Source organism: Lepidothrix coronata, unplaced genomic scaffold, assembly GCF_001604755.1.
Source record: "Lepidothrix coronata isolate B3197 unplaced genomic scaffold, Lepidothrix_coronata-1.0 Scaffold98, whole genome shotgun sequence".
Taxonomy (NCBI): domain Eukaryota; kingdom Metazoa; phylum Chordata; class Aves; order Passeriformes; family Pipridae; genus Lepidothrix; species Lepidothrix coronata.
The window spans coordinates 2,632,082-2,652,037 of record NW_016690278.1 but is presented as its reverse complement, the minus strand read 5'-3'; the positions used below and the strand labels follow the sequence as shown (position 1 = coordinate 2,652,037).

General features: G+C 38.1%; 1 protein-coding gene across 1 annotated transcript in view; it reads right to left on the bottom strand.

The window, feature by feature from the left end:
- SLC27A6 (solute carrier family 27 member 6) overlaps window positions 1-17,538 on the bottom strand; it is a 38,387-nt gene extending 20,849 nt beyond the window's left edge. Inside the window, exons 1-4 of the mRNA XM_017822551.1 lie at window positions 16,959-17,538; window positions 8,068-8,274; window positions 6,144-6,302; window positions 5,016-5,140 (exon numbers count right to left, since the gene is read on the bottom strand). Of these exons, the coding sequence (XP_017678040.1) occupies window positions 5,016-5,140; window positions 6,144-6,302; window positions 8,068-8,274; window positions 16,959-17,472 (1,005 nt within the window). The 5' untranslated portion in view covers window positions 17,473-17,538. The remainder of the gene's footprint in view (window positions 1-5,015; window positions 5,141-6,143; window positions 6,303-8,067; window positions 8,275-16,958) is intronic.
- Between the last annotated feature and the right edge of the window lie 2,418 nt (window positions 17,539-19,956).

Sequence of the window (19,956 nt, the reverse complement as noted above, 5' to 3'; positions counted from 1 at the left end):
ATGCTACAACCAGTAGCTGACATTGTATCTAGCCTTCAGGGGTGTTTTGGACAGGAAAAACTAATGCTTCCTAAGGCCAAAGAAACTCTACAAACATTACAGAAGACTTTTTCACAAAAAAACATCTGAAAACCTTTACCATTATTAGGGAGAAGAATGAGAAAACAGACACAGGATCATCATGTGGATGGAGTCCAAGAGAAGTATGCCAGTACATTTAAGTATCACTAGGGAGCAGTCAAACTAGACAGGTTTATAATCTCTTTTTAAAGCCACTTTTAAAAAACAGTGCTGTTGTAGTTAAGGCAGCTGAAAGCACAGACAAAGTTTGTTGGTTTTATAAGATCAATTGATCAACTGATGTAGTCTGGATTGAAGTAAATGCAAGTTTCCAAATCTCAGGTCCATTTCTAAGCTTCAATTTCGGATGTGCTGAATATGCTCTTAATTTAAAAGTTCCATTTTCTCTGACAGAATGTACAAACAGTGTTCAATTCTCATTTAAGGCACTGTAAATTCTGTAACAACTTGGATTAAGAATTATGTCTGCTTATGACATATGCAAACGGTTGCTAATTTTTTTAAGGGACAGTTTACTAGACAAATAAATAAATTGCAAAATTCCCCCCAGTAAATTAAATTGTAATGACATGTAGAGATTATTAATGGAAGATACAGATGTGGTTGTCTGTAAATGTGTAACATTACTGGTTTGGGGTATTCAATAAAATGTTTATGCTGAAAACCTGCAATGGTGTTGACAAATTTCCACTCTACATTTTAAGGATATCAGAAAGAATGATTTCCAGTATTGAACATAATTTTAGCTAAACTTTAATGGAGAATAAAATGCGATTTCAAGTCAAACCTCCATTGTAGAGAAGCTCAGGCTGACTAATTTTTCCTTGTCTATGTGACTGACAAATATCCTTCCTTCAAAGAAGCCTGTTTCTAGGTGAGAGACAGTGCTATCCAACATGCATAAACCCCATTCTTACACTGCTTCCCACAACACTTGAGTCAACTGCAGGAAAACAAATGTTCATTCTGTTTCCTTATCCAGGTAGTACTGCGTTCCTCGTAGTAATTCCCTGGGAATTACTATTGTTCTAACACAGAAGAGTTTTAACAAAATAAATCCTTAAGCATCTTTTCTAAAGTCACTTCAGAGAGCTTAATCCCATCCAAAGAACCCTTGGCCGAACTGTATCTAGTAGAGAGACTGCCTTGCTTCAGCTTATCAAAACTTAGTCTGAAAGCTGATATATGCAGTTTTATACACTTGAGGTTACCCCAGGGAAATAGAAAATGTTAACGATGACAAAGGATAACGCTGGCTCAGTTCCAAGTGGACATAAAGCGGGACGGATGCTGGGTGGGAAATTCTAAGCAATGATATAATTATTTGTGAAACGGACTTTGTATACAAGGAGAAACACACTCCGGTTTTAAATAGAGAGTTAACCCAGAAAAGAAGGAAAGAGATGCTGAATTACCATTTCTATCTGTCCAAAAGCTTCAGGATGAATGCATTATTTAAATAGATCATGACATGAAATTTGAAATAAATCTGCAAGTGCCTTTAGAAGGTTTTGTTTACACTTGAAATGTTAAATTTTAAATTAGGTGCAAGCCTCTGAGGAAAATATATCCACAGATTAGTAGAGAAGTATTTCCAAGGCTTTTGCTGAGAGAGGATATAGGGAGCTCTGCTATGCCATACTTCTGAAATTTTTTAAATAATTTTTAATAGAGACTTTGAGCAATATCATCCAACAAGACCAAGTTATTCATTTTCTGAATATTCTTTTTCACTGGAGTAGTCATGCTAATATCTTAGAGCAGGACCCATTTTGTAGCTACTTATGGCCATTAGCCATCAATGCTGGTTCTTGTACTTTCACTAGGACCAAAATACTGCAGAAGAAGAGTTTGGATGAGGGCAGGCATGAGGATTACTCACTTAGGAGCCCAGCAAAATCTTTAAAGATCACATAATGCAACGTCTTTGTACTTGTACTTAAAGAAGAAAGACAACTTCCTTTTCTAACAAATGTTCTTTCCAGACATCAGATTACTAATCCAAACTTCATGCAGAGCAGCTTCAGAAAAATTCTACTGCAAGAGTGTTCAAGAGCTGTTGCAGATGTGAGTGGGAGGCAGAATGATCAAACAAGACAAAACCAATAACGAAGCTCAGCCAGGAGTCTATATGCTACCACACAGACTTGCCCAAAGTTTAATTCAAAATCTACGAAATAAGAAGCCACAGTCTGGACTCCAGCTGTAAGAAATATACTATTTATTTCAAGTTTAGTGTTAAAGAAACAAATAAGGAACATAGGGTACTTGCTATGGTTTAATCTATGTTGATTAGAAGGGCTTTATAGTGCTCTAACCATGAGAACGCTGCCCACATTTTCACAGAACTTTAGAACTTGTACTCGTCATATCTTTCTCATGCTGCTAGCCTATACAGTACTTCTACATTAATGAGACTTAAAAAGAAAATCCAACTTGGCAAATTATTTTACCTACTTGAAAACTGAGAATGGATTGCACAACATATTTTACAACCTTCTACTTGTTTGTGCGAACATGTTTCTCTTCCAGTTTTACCATGACAAATACTTGCTATTTTTCTTCAAGTATCTAGCTCTTAAATGGATTCATTTTATAATTTGAATTTTTCTCAAAAAGGTTTAGCAAGCTAGCAAACCAAAAAAAAAAAATCAAACCTGTAGCCTCATAGAAGAAAGAGTTTGAACATGCCAGCTCCTAGGAAGTATGCACATAAAATAACAAATAGAATAGTTACATAGTTAATAGAGAGTTAATGACTGTATAACCACAGTATGTAGTATATAAATAGTTAATGATGGTATAAATAACTTTATTGGAAAAACTTAAAACTGCTTTAACTTCATGATGGCTTGGTAAGGATTTAAAAATGAGAGATTTTGTTTCAGAAATGAAGTATATTAATCTATCATTCTTGCTTTAAGATACTGAACAGGATAAACAGGAGTGCAAGAACAAAAACACATGTCTCTCATATGTCTTGGTTTTCCTTATGGCCTTTAACTTGATCTTTTGTTATCCTGTAATTTTTTGTTTATATTACTATAAAGTTCAAAAACCAAACAAATAAAAATAAAATAAAATAATTAAATAATAATAACAATAATAATAAAAAGCCACCACAAAAAAAAAACCAAAACCACAGCATAACAAAAAAAACAAAACCACCACCACAACAACAAAAAAACCCCAGAGATTGAAAGGTGTTACTATCCTGGTTTTCCATTGCAGTCAGTGGTGGTCACTGAGACATTAGCCATGCTCTCTTTAATTCAAGAACTTCCACTTCACTGAGGCATGTGTGTACAGTGCAGTAGGGTCTGTGACCCACCCCTACATTGCTTAAACATTCTTCTGAAAAATTTCCAGAGGGAAAAGAAATCCAATGACCTTTTCCATTCTTTGGTCAGCAACTTGAAATATTAATGCAAATTATTATTCTACTGGAAAACAAGACTGATTTGCATTCTCTTATTTTAGAATACTGCTTAAGGAGGATGTTATTATGGAAAACTGTAAAATGAGGACTTGGATTAGAAAATAATTTTCAGATTAAGTAATTTGAATTACTGGCGCGTTTTCCTAAGACATGAGTCACTTTAATAAAATTCAATGAAAAGGAAATAAACCACTGATTTTTATTTTTTTTTGAAATAACAAAATGAAATTAGGGTAGAGGCAAAGGGAGGCTGATCAATGAGGTAACAGCTGCATTGCATCTAACTTCTGTACATTTTCATAAATCGCTTTATGTTCTCTTAAACATTTGGTTAAATTAAGAGAGGACATGGTTCCTTTTGCTTAATGTTCTACAGGCATTTGTAGGGTGTTATCTGTTTTTATTTAATATTCAAAATAAAATCTGTTTAAATAATAATTGGGTAAAGTAATTTATTAAAATGTTTAACTCGGTAGGATAATGTAAGAGGTAACATTTGGGATTTATTACTGAAAAACAACAGGAAAACCCACAGCTCATAAATGGATGGAAGTTGCCAGCAAGAGGAATTTTAGTTTATACTGGATGATTAATGGTTTTTGCATATTCATTTTGACACATTTAGAATAGAAAGTCAGTTGGATTTGCTACCCAACAAGTTATATTCATTCCATCTATATTATTCTATATATCTTGAGCTAATCCCAACAAATTTTCTGCATTTGGTTTAGCCTAAACATCTTGGGCTCTCTCTATCATCAACCAGTAGGTACAGAAATATTCCAGAAAATAGCCCGATCAAAAGTGAATTCAGTTAGCCTGAGTCAGCTCTACGTGGTAATTGCAACAGGTTCAGCACACTTTGTACTTGGTATCATGTCAGTAAACCATCACACCACTAACTGCCAAGGGAAAAGAAGTTATTTCAGAGAGGAATGTCACTGTAACAAAACTGGATTTGTTGTCTAGAATAGTCTTTCTCACTGGAACAAAAGGCAAACATTTTTGCACTGGAATCAAAAGCTGCTAACCTAGACCAAGTCCCTTCCAAATTTTAAAATATGATTTAGACAGTCTCAAAACATGCACATTCCACAAGGCATTCCACAGTGCTAAAACATGAACTGCAAAATGTGAGACCTCTGATACACTCAGGTGCCAAGAAACAAAGATTTGAAAATTCAGAAAAGACACTGGACAGTAATCCTGGTTTTCTGAACTTACCTTGTGAAACTCTGTAAAATAACATTTTTTCCCCAAATGATACTGAATCAGTTTTTAATCTCAAAATCTTTTCTTTTAGTACATCTTCATGATTCAAGCCGTTATTTTTATTAAGCCCCCTACAGATCCCCAAATTTTTGAAGAACATCACATAAAAAGAAGGGCAGAGGGACATTTCCAATCCAATTTTGTTCCCCTTTTAACATACCCACATGAAGAACGATAAATGTACATATCACAGATGAGTAGCCATCACTTTGATTTCACTTACCACTGGCTGATTGCAAAGGTAACGGCAAAGTTCTCCAATGTACTGGATGACAGTCACATTGTACCTTCTGCAGTCACTCCAAAACTGACTGGCTGAAAACTTCTTTTTCAACACACAGGTTGCACCTTTATGGAAACAGTTGAAAAGGAAATGAAGCAATTTCTCTGTATGGCAGTTACGTTCACTGGTTCTACAAAACAGAACGTTGGAGGAACTACGAACAGCCTTGTTTAGAGAATTATGTGGTGCTTAAGCTGTTTTATTTGAAACCTGGTAGACAAAGAAGGAAACCAGCCTCCTGGCTAAGACAGTAAAAAAATAGACAAGAGCTTGAACACAAGAAGAGAGCTTCTCATTGTCAGTGTTGTAACATTATTTAAAAGAGTTTAACTGAAAATACTGAGAAAATTCAGCCTGATTAACAAATCATTTGGATATCACTGAAACCTCACTTTTAAAGAAAGTATTCAGCAATGCAGATTCAGACAGAGTTAATCCATATTACAATGATCTTTCCTTTGCTCTGACTTGTCCTTGATGCGTAAGGAAACAAGAAATACTTGCCATGAAGTTCCAAAGAAATCTCTTATAAGAGAGTCACTGAGGACACATTGTCTCAGTAAAACATGTACTTTATTGTCCGTGACAAAACAGTACACAAATTAAATGAAAAAGAGTTATATTTCATCTAATGGTATATGGAAAAGATGAATGTGTACTCAAAATGTATTTGTCAGGTTTTTAAGTTCACAAAAATACATTTTATTTCTATTCCACTGTACAATGTTTAGTCTGTACAGATACCAATGCACTGTACACACTGTCAAAATATTGCAGATGTCCTCAACTTCATTTTTACCAAAATATAAAAGAAAGTATAAGCATTCATGACACAAATTACTCTAACTAGTTCTTCTCCACAAAGAGACCTTCTTGTAGAGATCCTTTGTTATTATAACATTCTCCCTCTCCCCAAAATAAATATATAGCTATTCCAAAAAAAAAGACTATTCATTTAATTTCAGCAAAGCATCAGTTTTCCTAGTGGCAATGAACCTAAGTGGTTTTATACACTTTTATATTAATTAATTTTATATTAACAACACAATTAAATTAAACAAGATGTACCCAGTTCAATGCATCCACCGATGCCAAGAAGAGATGCTGCACTGTGATAAAGAGGCAGAGTAATATAAATTATGTCTTCTGCAGTAGCACCAAAAGCCCACAGTCCAGCAGCTCCTTTAAGAACCTGCATGTGACTGATGACTGCAGCCTTTGGAAGACCTGTAATAAAAACACAAAACAATGCATAAAGTTTCTCTTAAAGAGAACTCAGTTGTTGTTTTTTTTTCTCCTGTGTTCAAATCTCTAAAATCATAAAAGAATCAATTCTTTGTTCTGCAACCAAATTTTCAGCCATCTGTTTAGATGGCCATGAACAGACAACTGCCTGTTTAATACAGTATTGCATGTTTGTTCTCTACACATAAAGATAAGCCAGTTTGTAACCCCATCTGTTTACTATTTAGTTGGATGTCAAGTCAATTCAAACAGGTGGAAACACAAAGAAACTCCATGGTTTGTCTGCTATCGAATTATATAGAGCCAACAAAGTGGCAAAACTATTTACTCTGCATATGGACTTCCTTTAACACAAAGAGGCATCACACCAGATCTTGTTCAGGCACAAATCATAGTGATTGTACAGTAAATTAGAATGATATGGGATCTACATGAAGTAGTGGGTGCTTATCCAAGAATCGTGCATCCGTATCTTCCCATTTGTTTTAGAACTCTATTAAGACTATGTAGAACTAAAAACAAACAAACAAAAAAATCCAGTGAAAAGTCCACTCCAGTTAGGTTCTTCTTTTTGAGTTTTCTTCGTGTTCAGCCCAGTATTTTTGTTCAGCAACATGCAGACTCTCCTACAAGGGCTTCTTGGGCTACTCACATTCACAAATTTCAGGCTGAGTCAGGCTGATGATGAACAGTGAGAGCTGTTCAATTTTTCAAAAAAATTTAATGGTTCATAAAGTTTTCTCACCTATTCTAGCAAAGCTACTGTTTACTTACATGGTACATAGTAGAAATTCAATGTAAATTAATGTGATGCATACGAGGATTCAAAAATATATTAAATCCTACATAACTGAGATTTGAGACTTCACACAGATATTCTGAATGCAGTCATAACAACAAAAACATACTACCTGGATAATTCTGTATTATTTTTTAGCTAATTTTAACTCCTTACTTTTGACCAGCAAGCTCAACTGTATTTATATTAGTGGTATTACAAACATTACCTCACCTCTTGACAATATTTATAACATCTTAATACTGTTTTTGACCGGTGTTCCTATTTACTGTTTTTTCCCCAAAAAATGCAAATAAACTGAATTATTGTTTGTATGAAGGAACCAAGCTATAAATCACATATTCATTTAAAATCTTCTTGTTGCTAAAACTGTTGTGTTCAACTGAACGGGAAAGTCTATCTGCCCAGCTTAACAACATCGCTCTGCTTTTCAGTGATCAGGTGTTTTTAAGTCTTAGCTTCTTAGCTGCTGGAGCACTGGTTACAAATTCAGACATCTGTTTCTAAACTAAAAGGCTACAACTTAATCCTATTTTGTGTCTCTACCGTGACTTGCATAAGACATGACTTAAGGAAGGAAAAACAAATGTCTTTTTGCTTGTTTCAAGACTGTTTTTTAAAGTCCTAGATGAAATCTTAGGTGTTTTGGCTAGGCAGGGCTACTATTGATCACAAAATAAAGCAATGTTTTACAAACAATTTAGCTGTGAAGTAATGAGAGGTAAAGCCCCTCATAGTATTTGCACAATGTGGCAGGAAAAAAAAAAAAAAGAAGAGAAACCCACACACCACTGAATAGAGTTACTGACAAGAAACACTCTTGTTTTCTATAATAAAGCTTCTAGATGAGAAATGTGGCATTCTGCTATTAAAAGATACACTTTCCAAAAAATCAAGTTTCTGGGTGAAAGCTGAAGGAAAACATAGACCTTTTCAGCAGACATGTACCTGTTGTTCCTGAAGTAAATATATATAAAACAGCTGATTTGAGGTTGTTGGCAGAGCATCGATTAACTGGAACAGGGTCTTCAGATGCAGCCTCTATTTTGTCTAAAAGGGTGTGCACACTTGGAAGAGTGGAGTCTTTGGTCATTATCCAGACGCTGACATCTTTTTGAAGGTTAGGAAGAATTTCCTCCAGTGTCCCAAGCAAATCTTAAAAATTAACGTAAGTTACATTATTTCATGTTATGTCTTCACAAAACTAGAGAAAAAAGTATTTTTCCTTAGAGTTTTGATAGTAGAAAGAGAAATTAAAGTAGCCTCCACGGATATAAATAGATGCAATAAAATAATTATGAACTAGAATGAGAATGCAGTGAAAAAAGGGTATAATGTGCTAAAAATACTGCTGACCCCACATAGTCTAATTGTCAACTAGCCCTCAAGGCGAAATTGTGAGCCTTGATTACTAACTCCTGCTTCCCACATGATATTAGATAACCCTTAATCATTGCTAAGACCAGAATGAAGTGTGGTTGAGCTTCAACTTCAAATAAACCACGAAGAAATCCATTAAAGATGCAAGGCAATTATATTTCAAACTGGTAATTACAGTGCAGGTTTCCTTGGATGCCGTCAACAGCAATCTCCCATTATTTTTTTTTTCAAAAGTGCAGACAGAAGTGATTAATTTGAAAACAAATGACACACACACAGCAACTAATTTACAAATTAGTTTACGAACATAATTTACTATATCATGCCTGAATTTCACAGAATAGAAATATGATACAGGCCTGTGGCTTATTCAGACTAAAAGAGTGCTAAAGAGTGCTAATTCAGTGCTAAAGAGCCATGTGGCTATTTATGTAGCACTTTGAATGCTTTAAAAACCTTAATTAATTTGATTTTGGGCACATCAGACAACGTTATTTTCTTAAAATATCATGTTCATTTACTGAAAGCCACTCCTTCTACTGGCCTTTATCTATATATAAATACACACTTATCTTTATAAAATAAAACCAGCAGTCTAACTAAGATTTATTTTGTTGCCTTACCAGGAAAGAAATGAGAGAGATTCCCAGATTTAAAAAAAAGAGGAAATATATAGAAAGACAAATCCTTAATACATCTGTTATTTATATTTTGAAGCATTTTTATAATGTCACTTTCTCAGAAGACTGCACAGTCTTTAAAGTACTAATCCAGGAAACATGGCAAGAGTAGGAGTAACACTGCTCTCAGTAAACTCATTTACACTTAACTGCCTTGATACATCTCAGTCAATCCAATTAATCTTGCAAATATTCCTGTGGGTATAAATTTGTGTTATTATCTCAGTTTTTATAGATGAATAAACAAATAAAGCTGACAGGTCTCACAATGTGGCATTGCCAGAGCCAGCATTTGAAAGCCTGATGTCAACTCCAAGTTCATTTCACTAATATTAAATATGGATACCAAAAATTCTATTTTACAGCAGAATAACTGAAGATTTTTAAACTTTCAGAGAACTACTTTCCTAATGGCAGACTGCTGTATATATTTTAATTAATAACATAATAATCTGTATTTCTATTACAGAGGTGCAGCCTACTATCATTAACTAAACATGTCTTACAAACCTAAAGCCTACAGAGGACAGGTTTTAAACATTCTAAACATTCTATGAACGTTGAACAAATAGATCTGACACAGTGCAACATTAAAATTTTTATGTTCTAACTTCCTTGTACTGCAGAATGGTTTCAAGAAGGAATCACACAAATAATTTTAAAAGTCTAAAATACAGATGATCTCCTGTTTGAATCATTGGAGCACAGTTCTCTTCTATTATACATGGCAATGAAATGAAAAAATGTGAATAAAAAAAAAGGTTAAAGACAATAGTATTAACTGCAGGAAACCTGATGTACTGGATGTCAAAGTTCATTGGCATATTAATTCTGTCTTGTTGTCTTATAATAGAATTACAGTATATTGTTCAACCAATAAATACAGAAACATAACAGTACTATTTCTAAACAGCTATTCATAAACTAGGTGTGATAGAATAACTATATACTTATGACCCTCTAATCTGTCTCTTAAGTATATTAAGGATAGTTTATGTAGGTGCAAGTTAGGCTGAGAACCTAGCAAAAGAAACACAAGTGTTAGAAGTGGCTGAACTCCCCATTTCTGTTCTCAAAAACAATAAAAGAATACAGCATTCTCTGTCGTTCCTCATTAGTGCACTGGCTCCAGCTACAATACCAGCAAAGGTGCTCAGGACTGCTAAGAACTTCTCGGCTCTTCCAGCTTTCTGTAATTATTTGAACTAGACTTGGCTGTTCATCCTGTGTAGTGTCCTTACCAGGTAACAGACGTGATGTACAAATATCGAGGAAAAACTGCCCGGTAAAACTCATCGTGAAGAATTATTCCATGTAACTAAAGTGTACTTGTAAATGAAATTTCACCTATCATTTAATCACAAAAGACACAGCCAAAAAAAACAAACATCAGTGAATACCATCCTGTTTAAGTACCACAGAAACCAAAGGGATCATTGCAGCATTTCCTTATTTTTGATGGCTAAATTCATTCCTTCTTTCAATTCCTTAATTGTTTTGCTTTTAGCAAAAGTGAAGATAAAGATGTATCACCTACAAACTCCTAACTTCTCTACAGAAAATATTTTTTTTTAGTGCTGCATGACATGAAATCAAAAACTTTTCTAATGTTTTAGTACTAATAAGTTCTAGATAACATGTGCACCAAGTTCTTTTTGTATTTGAGTAACATGAAGTGCAAGTCTGTCAAAAAGAAGAGGACCTACCTCTTCTTTTTCTTTGTCCTCCTTTTCTTGGTTCAAAGGGAGAAAGATGGCAACTATTAATTGCAACCCTACAGACACGATCATTTAAGATTTAAGAATGACATGAGGACACAGCTCTCTTTTAGTAGACTGAAACATATTTACCCAAAATAGTTAAGATCAATCTTCAAATTAAGCATGCACACTGCTTATTTTTTCTCTAAACATTCACTCCTAGAACCTAAGGTTTTTGGGGTTTTTTTACTACTATTGAACTACTAAATGATTACACAGCAGAATTTTTCTTCTGTGCTTAGGAATCTAGTATGTGGAACAATATGTGAACAGCTTGTAACTGAATGTTGCCTTGAAAGAAATTTCTTGGTAGATAGCAGAGAACAGCAGAAACAATAAATTATATCCTGAATAAAAAAGGCAATTTAAAACAGCTATATTCAAAGTGCCAGAAGCTGAAAGTTACTTCTGGAACACAGAGGAAATGGGGTGTTTGAAGATAACTCTCAGTTGTGCTAACATACTTCCAAACAATAATTCTAATGATAGTCAACTAACATTTTGTTCCATGAGTGTTTCGTTCCACAAAAAAGCTTCTGTGCCAGACATTGTGAAGATCTCTCTAGTCTTTGCATATCGTCCTGTTCACCTGTCAGGAAGAAACAGCCCTCTTGGAAGAACTATAATTCAATTATTTCTAGAAGTACCTGGTATGTGCACTTTGTCATATACAAAAGTAAATACAGTAAAGCAATCCAGCTATTTAAACTTGTGGTTTCTCTCCAGTACTTGTTTACTTTTTATACTATGAAAGTATATTCAGGTTTTGGGTTACTTGATTTGGAAGAAATGGCTGCTTATATGAAGCATGTAAAGTTCTCTCTGTGTTAGTTACATAGTTTGTATACAAATATTCACCCTTTGCTAATTATTTGGCTCCTCTGGGACAAAAATATCTGGAATTGATCTTGAATGCTTCTCCACTTTTTTTGCTTTTCTTTTCCTCTTGCTTTTAAAGCAGTTCATTATTCAACAAAAGTTTGAGAAACTGTTACATTTTACTCACATGAATACATAACTCAGTTACATCTTTTGAGAAAGCAAGGAAAATACGTTTTCAACTAGCAACCTAGGCTTCAAGTTGCACAAAGGTTTTTTATGTTATTTTCTAGCAAAGAAACAATGCAGGCTTTTGGCAAGGACACAGTCCCACACTGATGAAAGGAATACATCAGATTATGAGATCAACTTGTACTGAACAGAAAGTTACTCAGAAAGAAAGCTGTATGAAATGGTTCTTACAAAACTTTGATGTGTGCCCTGGCTGATGTGCTCAGGAAGCTGTGGCAAGTCCAAACTCTTCCCCACACTGCCTGGCCTCGGAAAATAATTTTTACTTGTACTTGATCCCCCAAGTGACTTGTTACACTCGGCACAGCTTCTCACAAAGTCATAACAACAGAAAAGTCAGCTGTGGCTCAGGATCAGTGTTGGTATCTTGAAATGCCACCGAAAGCAGTAAAGGTAATAAAACATAAAACACCTTGTGAATCACAGCTGGCCCATTTTTTCTGCTCAAAGACCATCTGGGACAAGACATAAACCAAGAACAAGTAATCAGAGAGATAAGATGTCTAACAGAGGGGGGTAAGCATGTCTCCCACTGGCCTTCTGTAGTTCCCTTGTCCTAAATGTTTAGGTCCTAATAGTTTCTTATTTCATATAGATAAGAAAAGGTGGCTTTGATGAAATCCATTCTCCTTTTCACTCAGTGACTAACATGAGAGCTGATACTTCTACTTGTATGTAACACTATATGACCTTAACTTACAAATACCAAAAAAATATTTTGTTTAGTCTCTTTCTTGAGGATGTAGACATGCTTTTGCCTAGTTCATCAGCAGCAGAAAGCATTGCTAGTGCCTCAAGAGTAAGGAATCCTGGCCAGGAAAATGCTGGGAGATGTGCTTCTGTACAGAACTGCAAAAATCACAGGATGGCTGTGGATAGAAGGTACCTCTGGAGGTCGTCTTGGTCCAGTCCCCCCCCGCCCAAAGCAGACCCACGTAGAGCACGCTACCCACACGTGTCCATGTCCAGGCACACTCCCTAAACAGCCTTTGTTATCAGGACTGATACAAATCAATCTCATGGAGTTTAGAATGCAATCCCTTAACAGCTGAATCCTTGCACAGGAAGTCGTGATGGTGATGTGGGGTGTCCTACACCAGGCTGAACTCTTCCAACTGGGAACACGCTAGAAAAGTGCTAGAAAATAAATTCCACTTGTGCATTTCTGATGGGTCACTAGATTGTAAGTGTTGTTTAATAGTATTTCTGTTACTCTGCAGTAAAGACAATGATACAAAAGACACAATATAATTCCTTCTTCAAGCAAGACTTCAATCAATAGAAATAGTCCCCAGAAAGGACCCAGTGCCTCAAAAGGTGTCTTCTTTTTAAGCAGCACCTTACTCCTCTGTTTAAGCAGCAGCTTTTAAAAAATTAAGGGTGGCATGGTCTGGTAACAACTGTAATAAGAACAAATACCTTTTGAACAGGTCAGATTCCTGTTAGAGTAAGCTAATGCTGGCTGGCTGGTAAAGAGAGGAGTATTCAGCTTGTTTCTTTCTCTTTTACAAGTTCCTCATTTATTTTCAAGTTAGTTAACTACTGTTTTATTTAAAAATGCCATTTTAAAGTCCAACTTCTCAATCTCTTTCAAGAAACATTCCCCAGAATGGGAGTGGTGGTAGAGAGTGTTTCTGGGAACGGAGTTTGACAATGTTTAGTAACAAATTAAAGCAAGAGCTAAATGCTCTGGGAACACAGCAGACAAAGGAGAGTAGTTAACGAAAAAAACCCTCTCTGACACAAAGGCAAATGGAAATAATGGAAAGGAACAGAAAGACTAAATATTGGCAAATCACAAGATCTGTATTCACTTTTTAGTCAGAGGCCAGATGAGAAGGAAAAAAAAGTTTACTAGATTGTGCTAAATTAATTAAAAGAATATTGCTGTCATAGAAAAAAAATCAGCCTTTTAGAGATAGCCATTTCATATAAGAAACAACAAGATAAAGAAATTTTGAAGGTTTTATAATATATCTGAGGCTTAAGAATAAAGCATTCAATTGCAGGGTTCACAGAATACATTAAAACAAAATCAAACCCACAAAACTCGAATACTGCTGGAACACTCACATCTAAAGATAGAAACAGCAATCAAAATGTCAGAAAATTGTCAGACCAGAAGAAAGTCTGATTCCAAGTGCTGAAGCAAAGACAAAGATGATACTAACTGGATGGGGTTACCAAACTGAAATGCCTGAAAAATATGCAGGCAAATAGCAATAGTGAAGAGCACAAATTTGGTTAAAGAGAATGACCTTGCAAGAGGCAACTATGAAAAACGGGCCAGGGCAACGGAAGAAAATGCCACCATAAATAGTATCCAGCCTATTTGTACAGAAATATCACATTTGTAAAAAAATAAAAGCATTTTTGAAAATTACAAGAGGTACTAAAGAAAGTTGCAAGGTGCAATCATCTCACACCAAGGGAGGGTACATCACCATTCTGAGCAGGGAAGATTTAGCAAAGAACAGTTGTCTGTGGGAACTGTTTCAGATAGCAGGCAAAGGTGGAAGGTTCCCCTCAGCACAAATGGAACCTGAATATTAAGTAGATTTGAATGTGCCATTACAGACAAGAATTTCTAGAGCAAATTTGATCTTGCTGAGCAGTTAGCAGTCAAATTGCTAAGAGGATGATTTCTGCTGTGCTGCAGTCTATACATAAGATCAAAAGTCATCCATAATATTGAAAATATAGTTTTGTAACTATTCCAAGAAATAGAATTGCTAAGTGAGGTCTGTATCTGTTTGTGGAGGGTGAAAACCCTACATATTTTTGAAATTTAGAACTTCACTATGCAGAAATACTGCCATTACATAAAAATGTCTGATTTAAAAAAACAATCTTAGTTGACAAAATTGATGCCCGACTATGGCAGTGATAGATATTAGACCACAGGCTGATTGGTTTTAGTGTAAATATTTTGTTCAAGCTACCCACATTCCTGTGAAAATGGGGCCACAAGGGCAAAATGCACAAGAAAGTCATGCCTTTTGATAAGGAAGAATCCCTTGAAACACACACTAGCACTGGACGCATGAATAGACCTCTGAGAATTACGTAACTGATTGTGTAACCTCGATGTTCAATGCTGCTCTGCAATTTTTATAAACATTAGTGGGAAATTATTATCTATAATAATTAGGTACGATATGTTTCTTTCAAGAGTGATGTGAGTTCATCCTCAAAGTCACTGGACAGTGTATAAACCTTAAGTTGCTAAACCTGGACTCCTCTGGAGAGGTTTCCATATGATGTGGACAATAACCAAGGACCTAGCAACTTTAACTTCTTTCACAGATACAAATAAAAGAGCATCAAAGTTCTGAAGAAGAATAATTTGTTGGTGTCTCTGCTTTATTATCTGTCTGCATACAGCTTTTCTTTTTGTGAGCAAAGGAAGACTCCCAGAACAACCTCGTTCGACACAGTTGCTCTTACTATCAGCTGCTGGTAGCAAATTAAGAGTGAAGAAACACAGGTCCCGATCCTGCTTTGCAAATGGTGCTTTCATTCATCAGGTAACCTCTCATTTACATAAAAAACTTCTCTTAGATACAAGCTTTGATCAAAAGTTTTTCCTTCACTACAGTCAATGAGCAAGAAGTTCCTGAACATTAATTCCAGTCCTCAATCCATACACTCAAAAACACATATTCATGAGAGGTGGCTAAACAAGTTTGATTTTTTTTAATTAAGTAAGAGGGCAAAATAAAACCCTTTCATTTCAGAAGCCTTGTTATCATGTGTTGGGATTATATTTAAATTCATTTTTGTTTCAAGAGCTTGTTTTAATTACCAAGCATCTTAAACCAGCCTACCATATAGATTCAGAATAATAAGATTTATAATTATAAAATATATGAAAGGGAAAAATCTTACATAAATTTTTGAAAGCATATATTTGTAGCAGCAGAGAACAGATGGAAGGAAATTCCACCATTTGGCTGTCATGGATGCAAAATCCCATGACCCATGTAACAGGAGTAAGGCAAGAAGTTGAAAAACAGAATAAGGCAAAGTAGACTTGAAACAATAATTTTGGAGAGGCAGGAAAATATTAATATGAAATATTTGGAAATATTTTCCTCCAACCAAATGTCAAGGCTCTGTGTGATCTTTCAGCATTGCAGGCTCACTTGTACTTGATCATAAACGCTGTGGTAAGTTTATGTTTTGGATCTGTCTTAAGTTCATACATTTCTATAACTGAAGCCAAATTTGAGCATATAATGCCCAGTATGCCCACATTGAGATCTGAAATTCTTTTGAAGCATTTAATAAAAATGTAATACTCTGGAAACTTACACAACACACACTTCCATCCCTATTCAAACACAGCAATTTCTTCTACAATCCAACACCAGCAGTAAGTTGATTATTATGAATCAACCTTCTATGTGCTCTACTGTCAAAACTTTAGTTCCTGGAAAACTATCATACCTCTACAAACAGTTGAACGGGAGAGGTTGTACAGTCTGAGCTTAGACCTTCTAGTTTTGCAGTGGTTTTGATCAGCAGGAAGACGGGGGAGATGGTATAAGAGAATGAAGTCCAGGACTTAACTAGGATTAAATCTGACTGTTTGAGGAGGAATGAAAAATTATTCCTAATAGCTAATTTTAATATTTCTAGAGACACACTAAGCAACTACAATTAAGCAATTAAACACTTGGAACAGGCTGTACTTAGATGTTGAAAACTCTCCTGTAATACACATTTTTTAAGAAAAGGTTAAATGGGTGTCCCCAAGGCATGGATATGCTTGATTCTGCCTGAGAGGCTGAAACTTTAAAATTTCTTGAAACTCCTTCCAGCCCTGGGTTTCTTTCATTCTGTGAACACCTGAAAATCAGGTTTTCAAAAAAGCAGCTGGAGAGACAGATACACAGGAGACGTGGCATTAAAAGCTTTGGATGTAGGAATGAGGCATACACCCTACCTGCTCCCACAACCAGTATCTTGGGCTCACAGCTACTGACACAGTGCAGGAGAGATCTGAGGCGGACATTGAAGTTGAGGAATGCCACCACACAGCCCAGCTTGGCCAGTCCGAACCACACGTGGATGAAGTCCGGCTCGTTGCCCATCAGCAAGGCCACGGTGTCTCCCTTCTTCAGAGCCTCGTGCTGCAGGAAGACCTGTGCTATCCTGTTACTCCTCCGGTCCACATCCTGGTAGGAGTGAACTGTCCCTTCGTAGATGAGGAACGGCTTGTGGGGCTGCTTCTCTGCCAGCTTCACAAACTTGTCCAGGACGGTGACAACCCTCCCTTGCAGCCGGTACATCTCCACTCTCAGCCCATAGGTCACCACTTTGAGCAGGTACCTCAGGTCGGCCCAGAAGTACGGGAAGAGGAGTTTCTGGATGAAGTGCAAGGAGAGAATCCCGACGGCAGCCCCCGGCACCCAGGAGGGCGGCACTGGGAGCGGGTAAAGGTCGTCCCAGGCACGCATCTCCCCGCAGCGGGGCCGCCGGGCGCACGGCCGGCCGGGGCGCGGAGGCGAGGGCCGGCACGGGCTGAGGCTCTTCCCGCCCTCTCCTCCCCCAGCCGCGCCAACACCCGCTCGGGGCAGGGGGAGCCGAGTTCCGACGGCGACCGCCGCCCTCCCTCAGCCCCGGCAGAGCCGCCCGCCCGCCTCAGCCGCCGGCACCTGGGCACGGCCCGGGGGAGCGGCGCGGGCAGGCGGGGCGGGAGCTCCTGCGCTGCCCGGGCACTGCCGCGGCCGGAGCCCTTCTGCCCCGGAGCCCTTCTCCCCCTCCGCCCCGGCACTCACGGACAGCGCCGAGCTGCTGCTGCCGGCGGGGCGGCGGCGGCCGCTCCCTGAGCCGGTTGCATAAGGCGCGATCTCCCCTCACCCCGCCCGGCGGCCGCAGCCCGGGGGTGGCTCCCGGGAGCGCAGGAAGCCTCGCCCCGGGACGGAGCGGGCGCGGGGGCCGCGGCCCGGGGAGGGCGGTGGGAGGTGCCGGGGTGGGGGGCAGGTGGGTCCCGTTCCGCCCCGGGACGCGGAGACCGCGCCGGTGCCCGGGGCTCGGCCCCGCCCGCGCTCACACCGCTCCTCCGCCTGAGGCTGAGGCTGAGGAGGCCGGTGCTGCACCGAGCCCGGGGCCGCAACATGCCTTCGGCAGCGGTTCTGCCCGCCAGGGAAAGGAGGGCTGGGCCAAGGCCGTGGGTCCGTGGACTCTGCCAGTTGATTCTTTGCGCTGAAGGAATTTGTGTGCCGCTGGCAAGAAGTAGGCACACCTGGTGCTGGTCCTGCTGCTGCTGCTGAGGCCTGTGACCGCCGGTACTTCAACCCCCCTGCCATCCCGGGGTATCCCCTGCCTTGCCCTTGCTGAGACACTCAAAGTGGTGCTGAAGTGGTTCGTTGCAGCTGAGCCTGGAGTTATGTGGACCCCGATAAACTGAGGTTATATTACGAGTGACACATTTTCTGCCCTTATGTTGACCACAAGGAATTTGAATTCATGACTCCAGTGCATCACAAAAAAAAAAATAAAATCAGAAGATACTTACTTAGTTTAAAACTGTAGCCCGTGGTAAATTTTTTTATTATTATTCTATTTTATTTTTTTTACTGGATATGAGTGCACTTTTGAGTAGTTAGGAATTTTCTAAAGTTGTAAGACTGTAAGTACTGGTAGTTTCCAGCATGAACTCTGCTGTCTGCTTTTTGTCAGTATCTCACTAGAACAATCTAGCCTCTTGTCACGTTCCACATTCCATCCTATGGCATGTCTCACATACTGAAGTAGCAGTTTAGATTGTTATTTTGTGCTCCAGGGTGTTACTGAAATATCTGCAAGGATGTACTACTTATTAATCCAATTGGCACTTGATATTCAAATCTTTTTGGTCCACAAGATAGTATGTCTTAACTGTGAGGCCTGAAAGCTGACAGTGTAGACTTTGTTTCCACTGTCAAGCCAGCCCTCTGTGTCATTTGTGCACTTAGGAGTCAATGAGGGATGTCTTCCTTCTTTGGACAAAGAAGAAATTCATATACCAGAGCATGCTTCTTCCAGACTCGTCTTGAATTTTGAATTTTGTGGATTGTGGGGAAAGAATCCCATTCTGTCTGGAAGGATATGCTAACCTCCTTCTTGAGATTGTCTAGCACAAGGGTTTGTAGAACCCCGAACAGAACAGTAAAGCCTGAACAGTTAAATCAACTCCTCAGTCAGTTCTTTCTGGAATCCTCCTTTACTACATCCGACAATGCCTCACAATTTCCGCTCTTCAAGTCTTCCAGACTCTGCTTGTGCTTTTCCCGTCAGAATGGAACAGACTTGACAGATCTTTGCTTCTTCAGAACAGATATCTGATATTTTGTTCATCCAGTCTCCACCTAGTCTATTGACCTTGTGTCCAGTTCTGCTAAATCTCCAGCTATTCTCCTTTGCTACCAGTCTATGGCTTCTTTTTCCTCTCCTTTTCCCTCTCTCTTTTTCTCTCCTTAGCTAAGTTGATTAGAGCACTGTGTTAATAACACCAGGGGCTCGGGCAATCCCCGCTGGTACTTATGATCCTTGTGGGTCCCTTCCAACTCAGAATATTCTGTGATTCTGTGATATACTCTCCTCCTCTCCCCTTCATCTTCTTCTCCCCTGCTCTGTTTGTCAGTCACTCTTTCAGCCCAGGAACCAACCTATACTGTATAGCTTTCCTTTCTAGGGCAGAGTCAGTTTGCGTATGGCAATTCAAAAGTTTAAATATTAGAAATAATATGTCAGAGATATGATTTCATACATTAAGCAAATGGCCTAAATTTGTCCAGAGTCCTCCTTACAAAACTTATATGCCATTTTGCTTTGTGTAAATTTGGTGGGTTTCTTAGCTAACACAGCTCACTTCAGCAAAAACCTCTTGTCAGCTTCTTCCCAAGTCTTCTTTATGTCCAAGGATCTTCTTAGCCTCTTCTAGAGCCTTGTGACAAGAA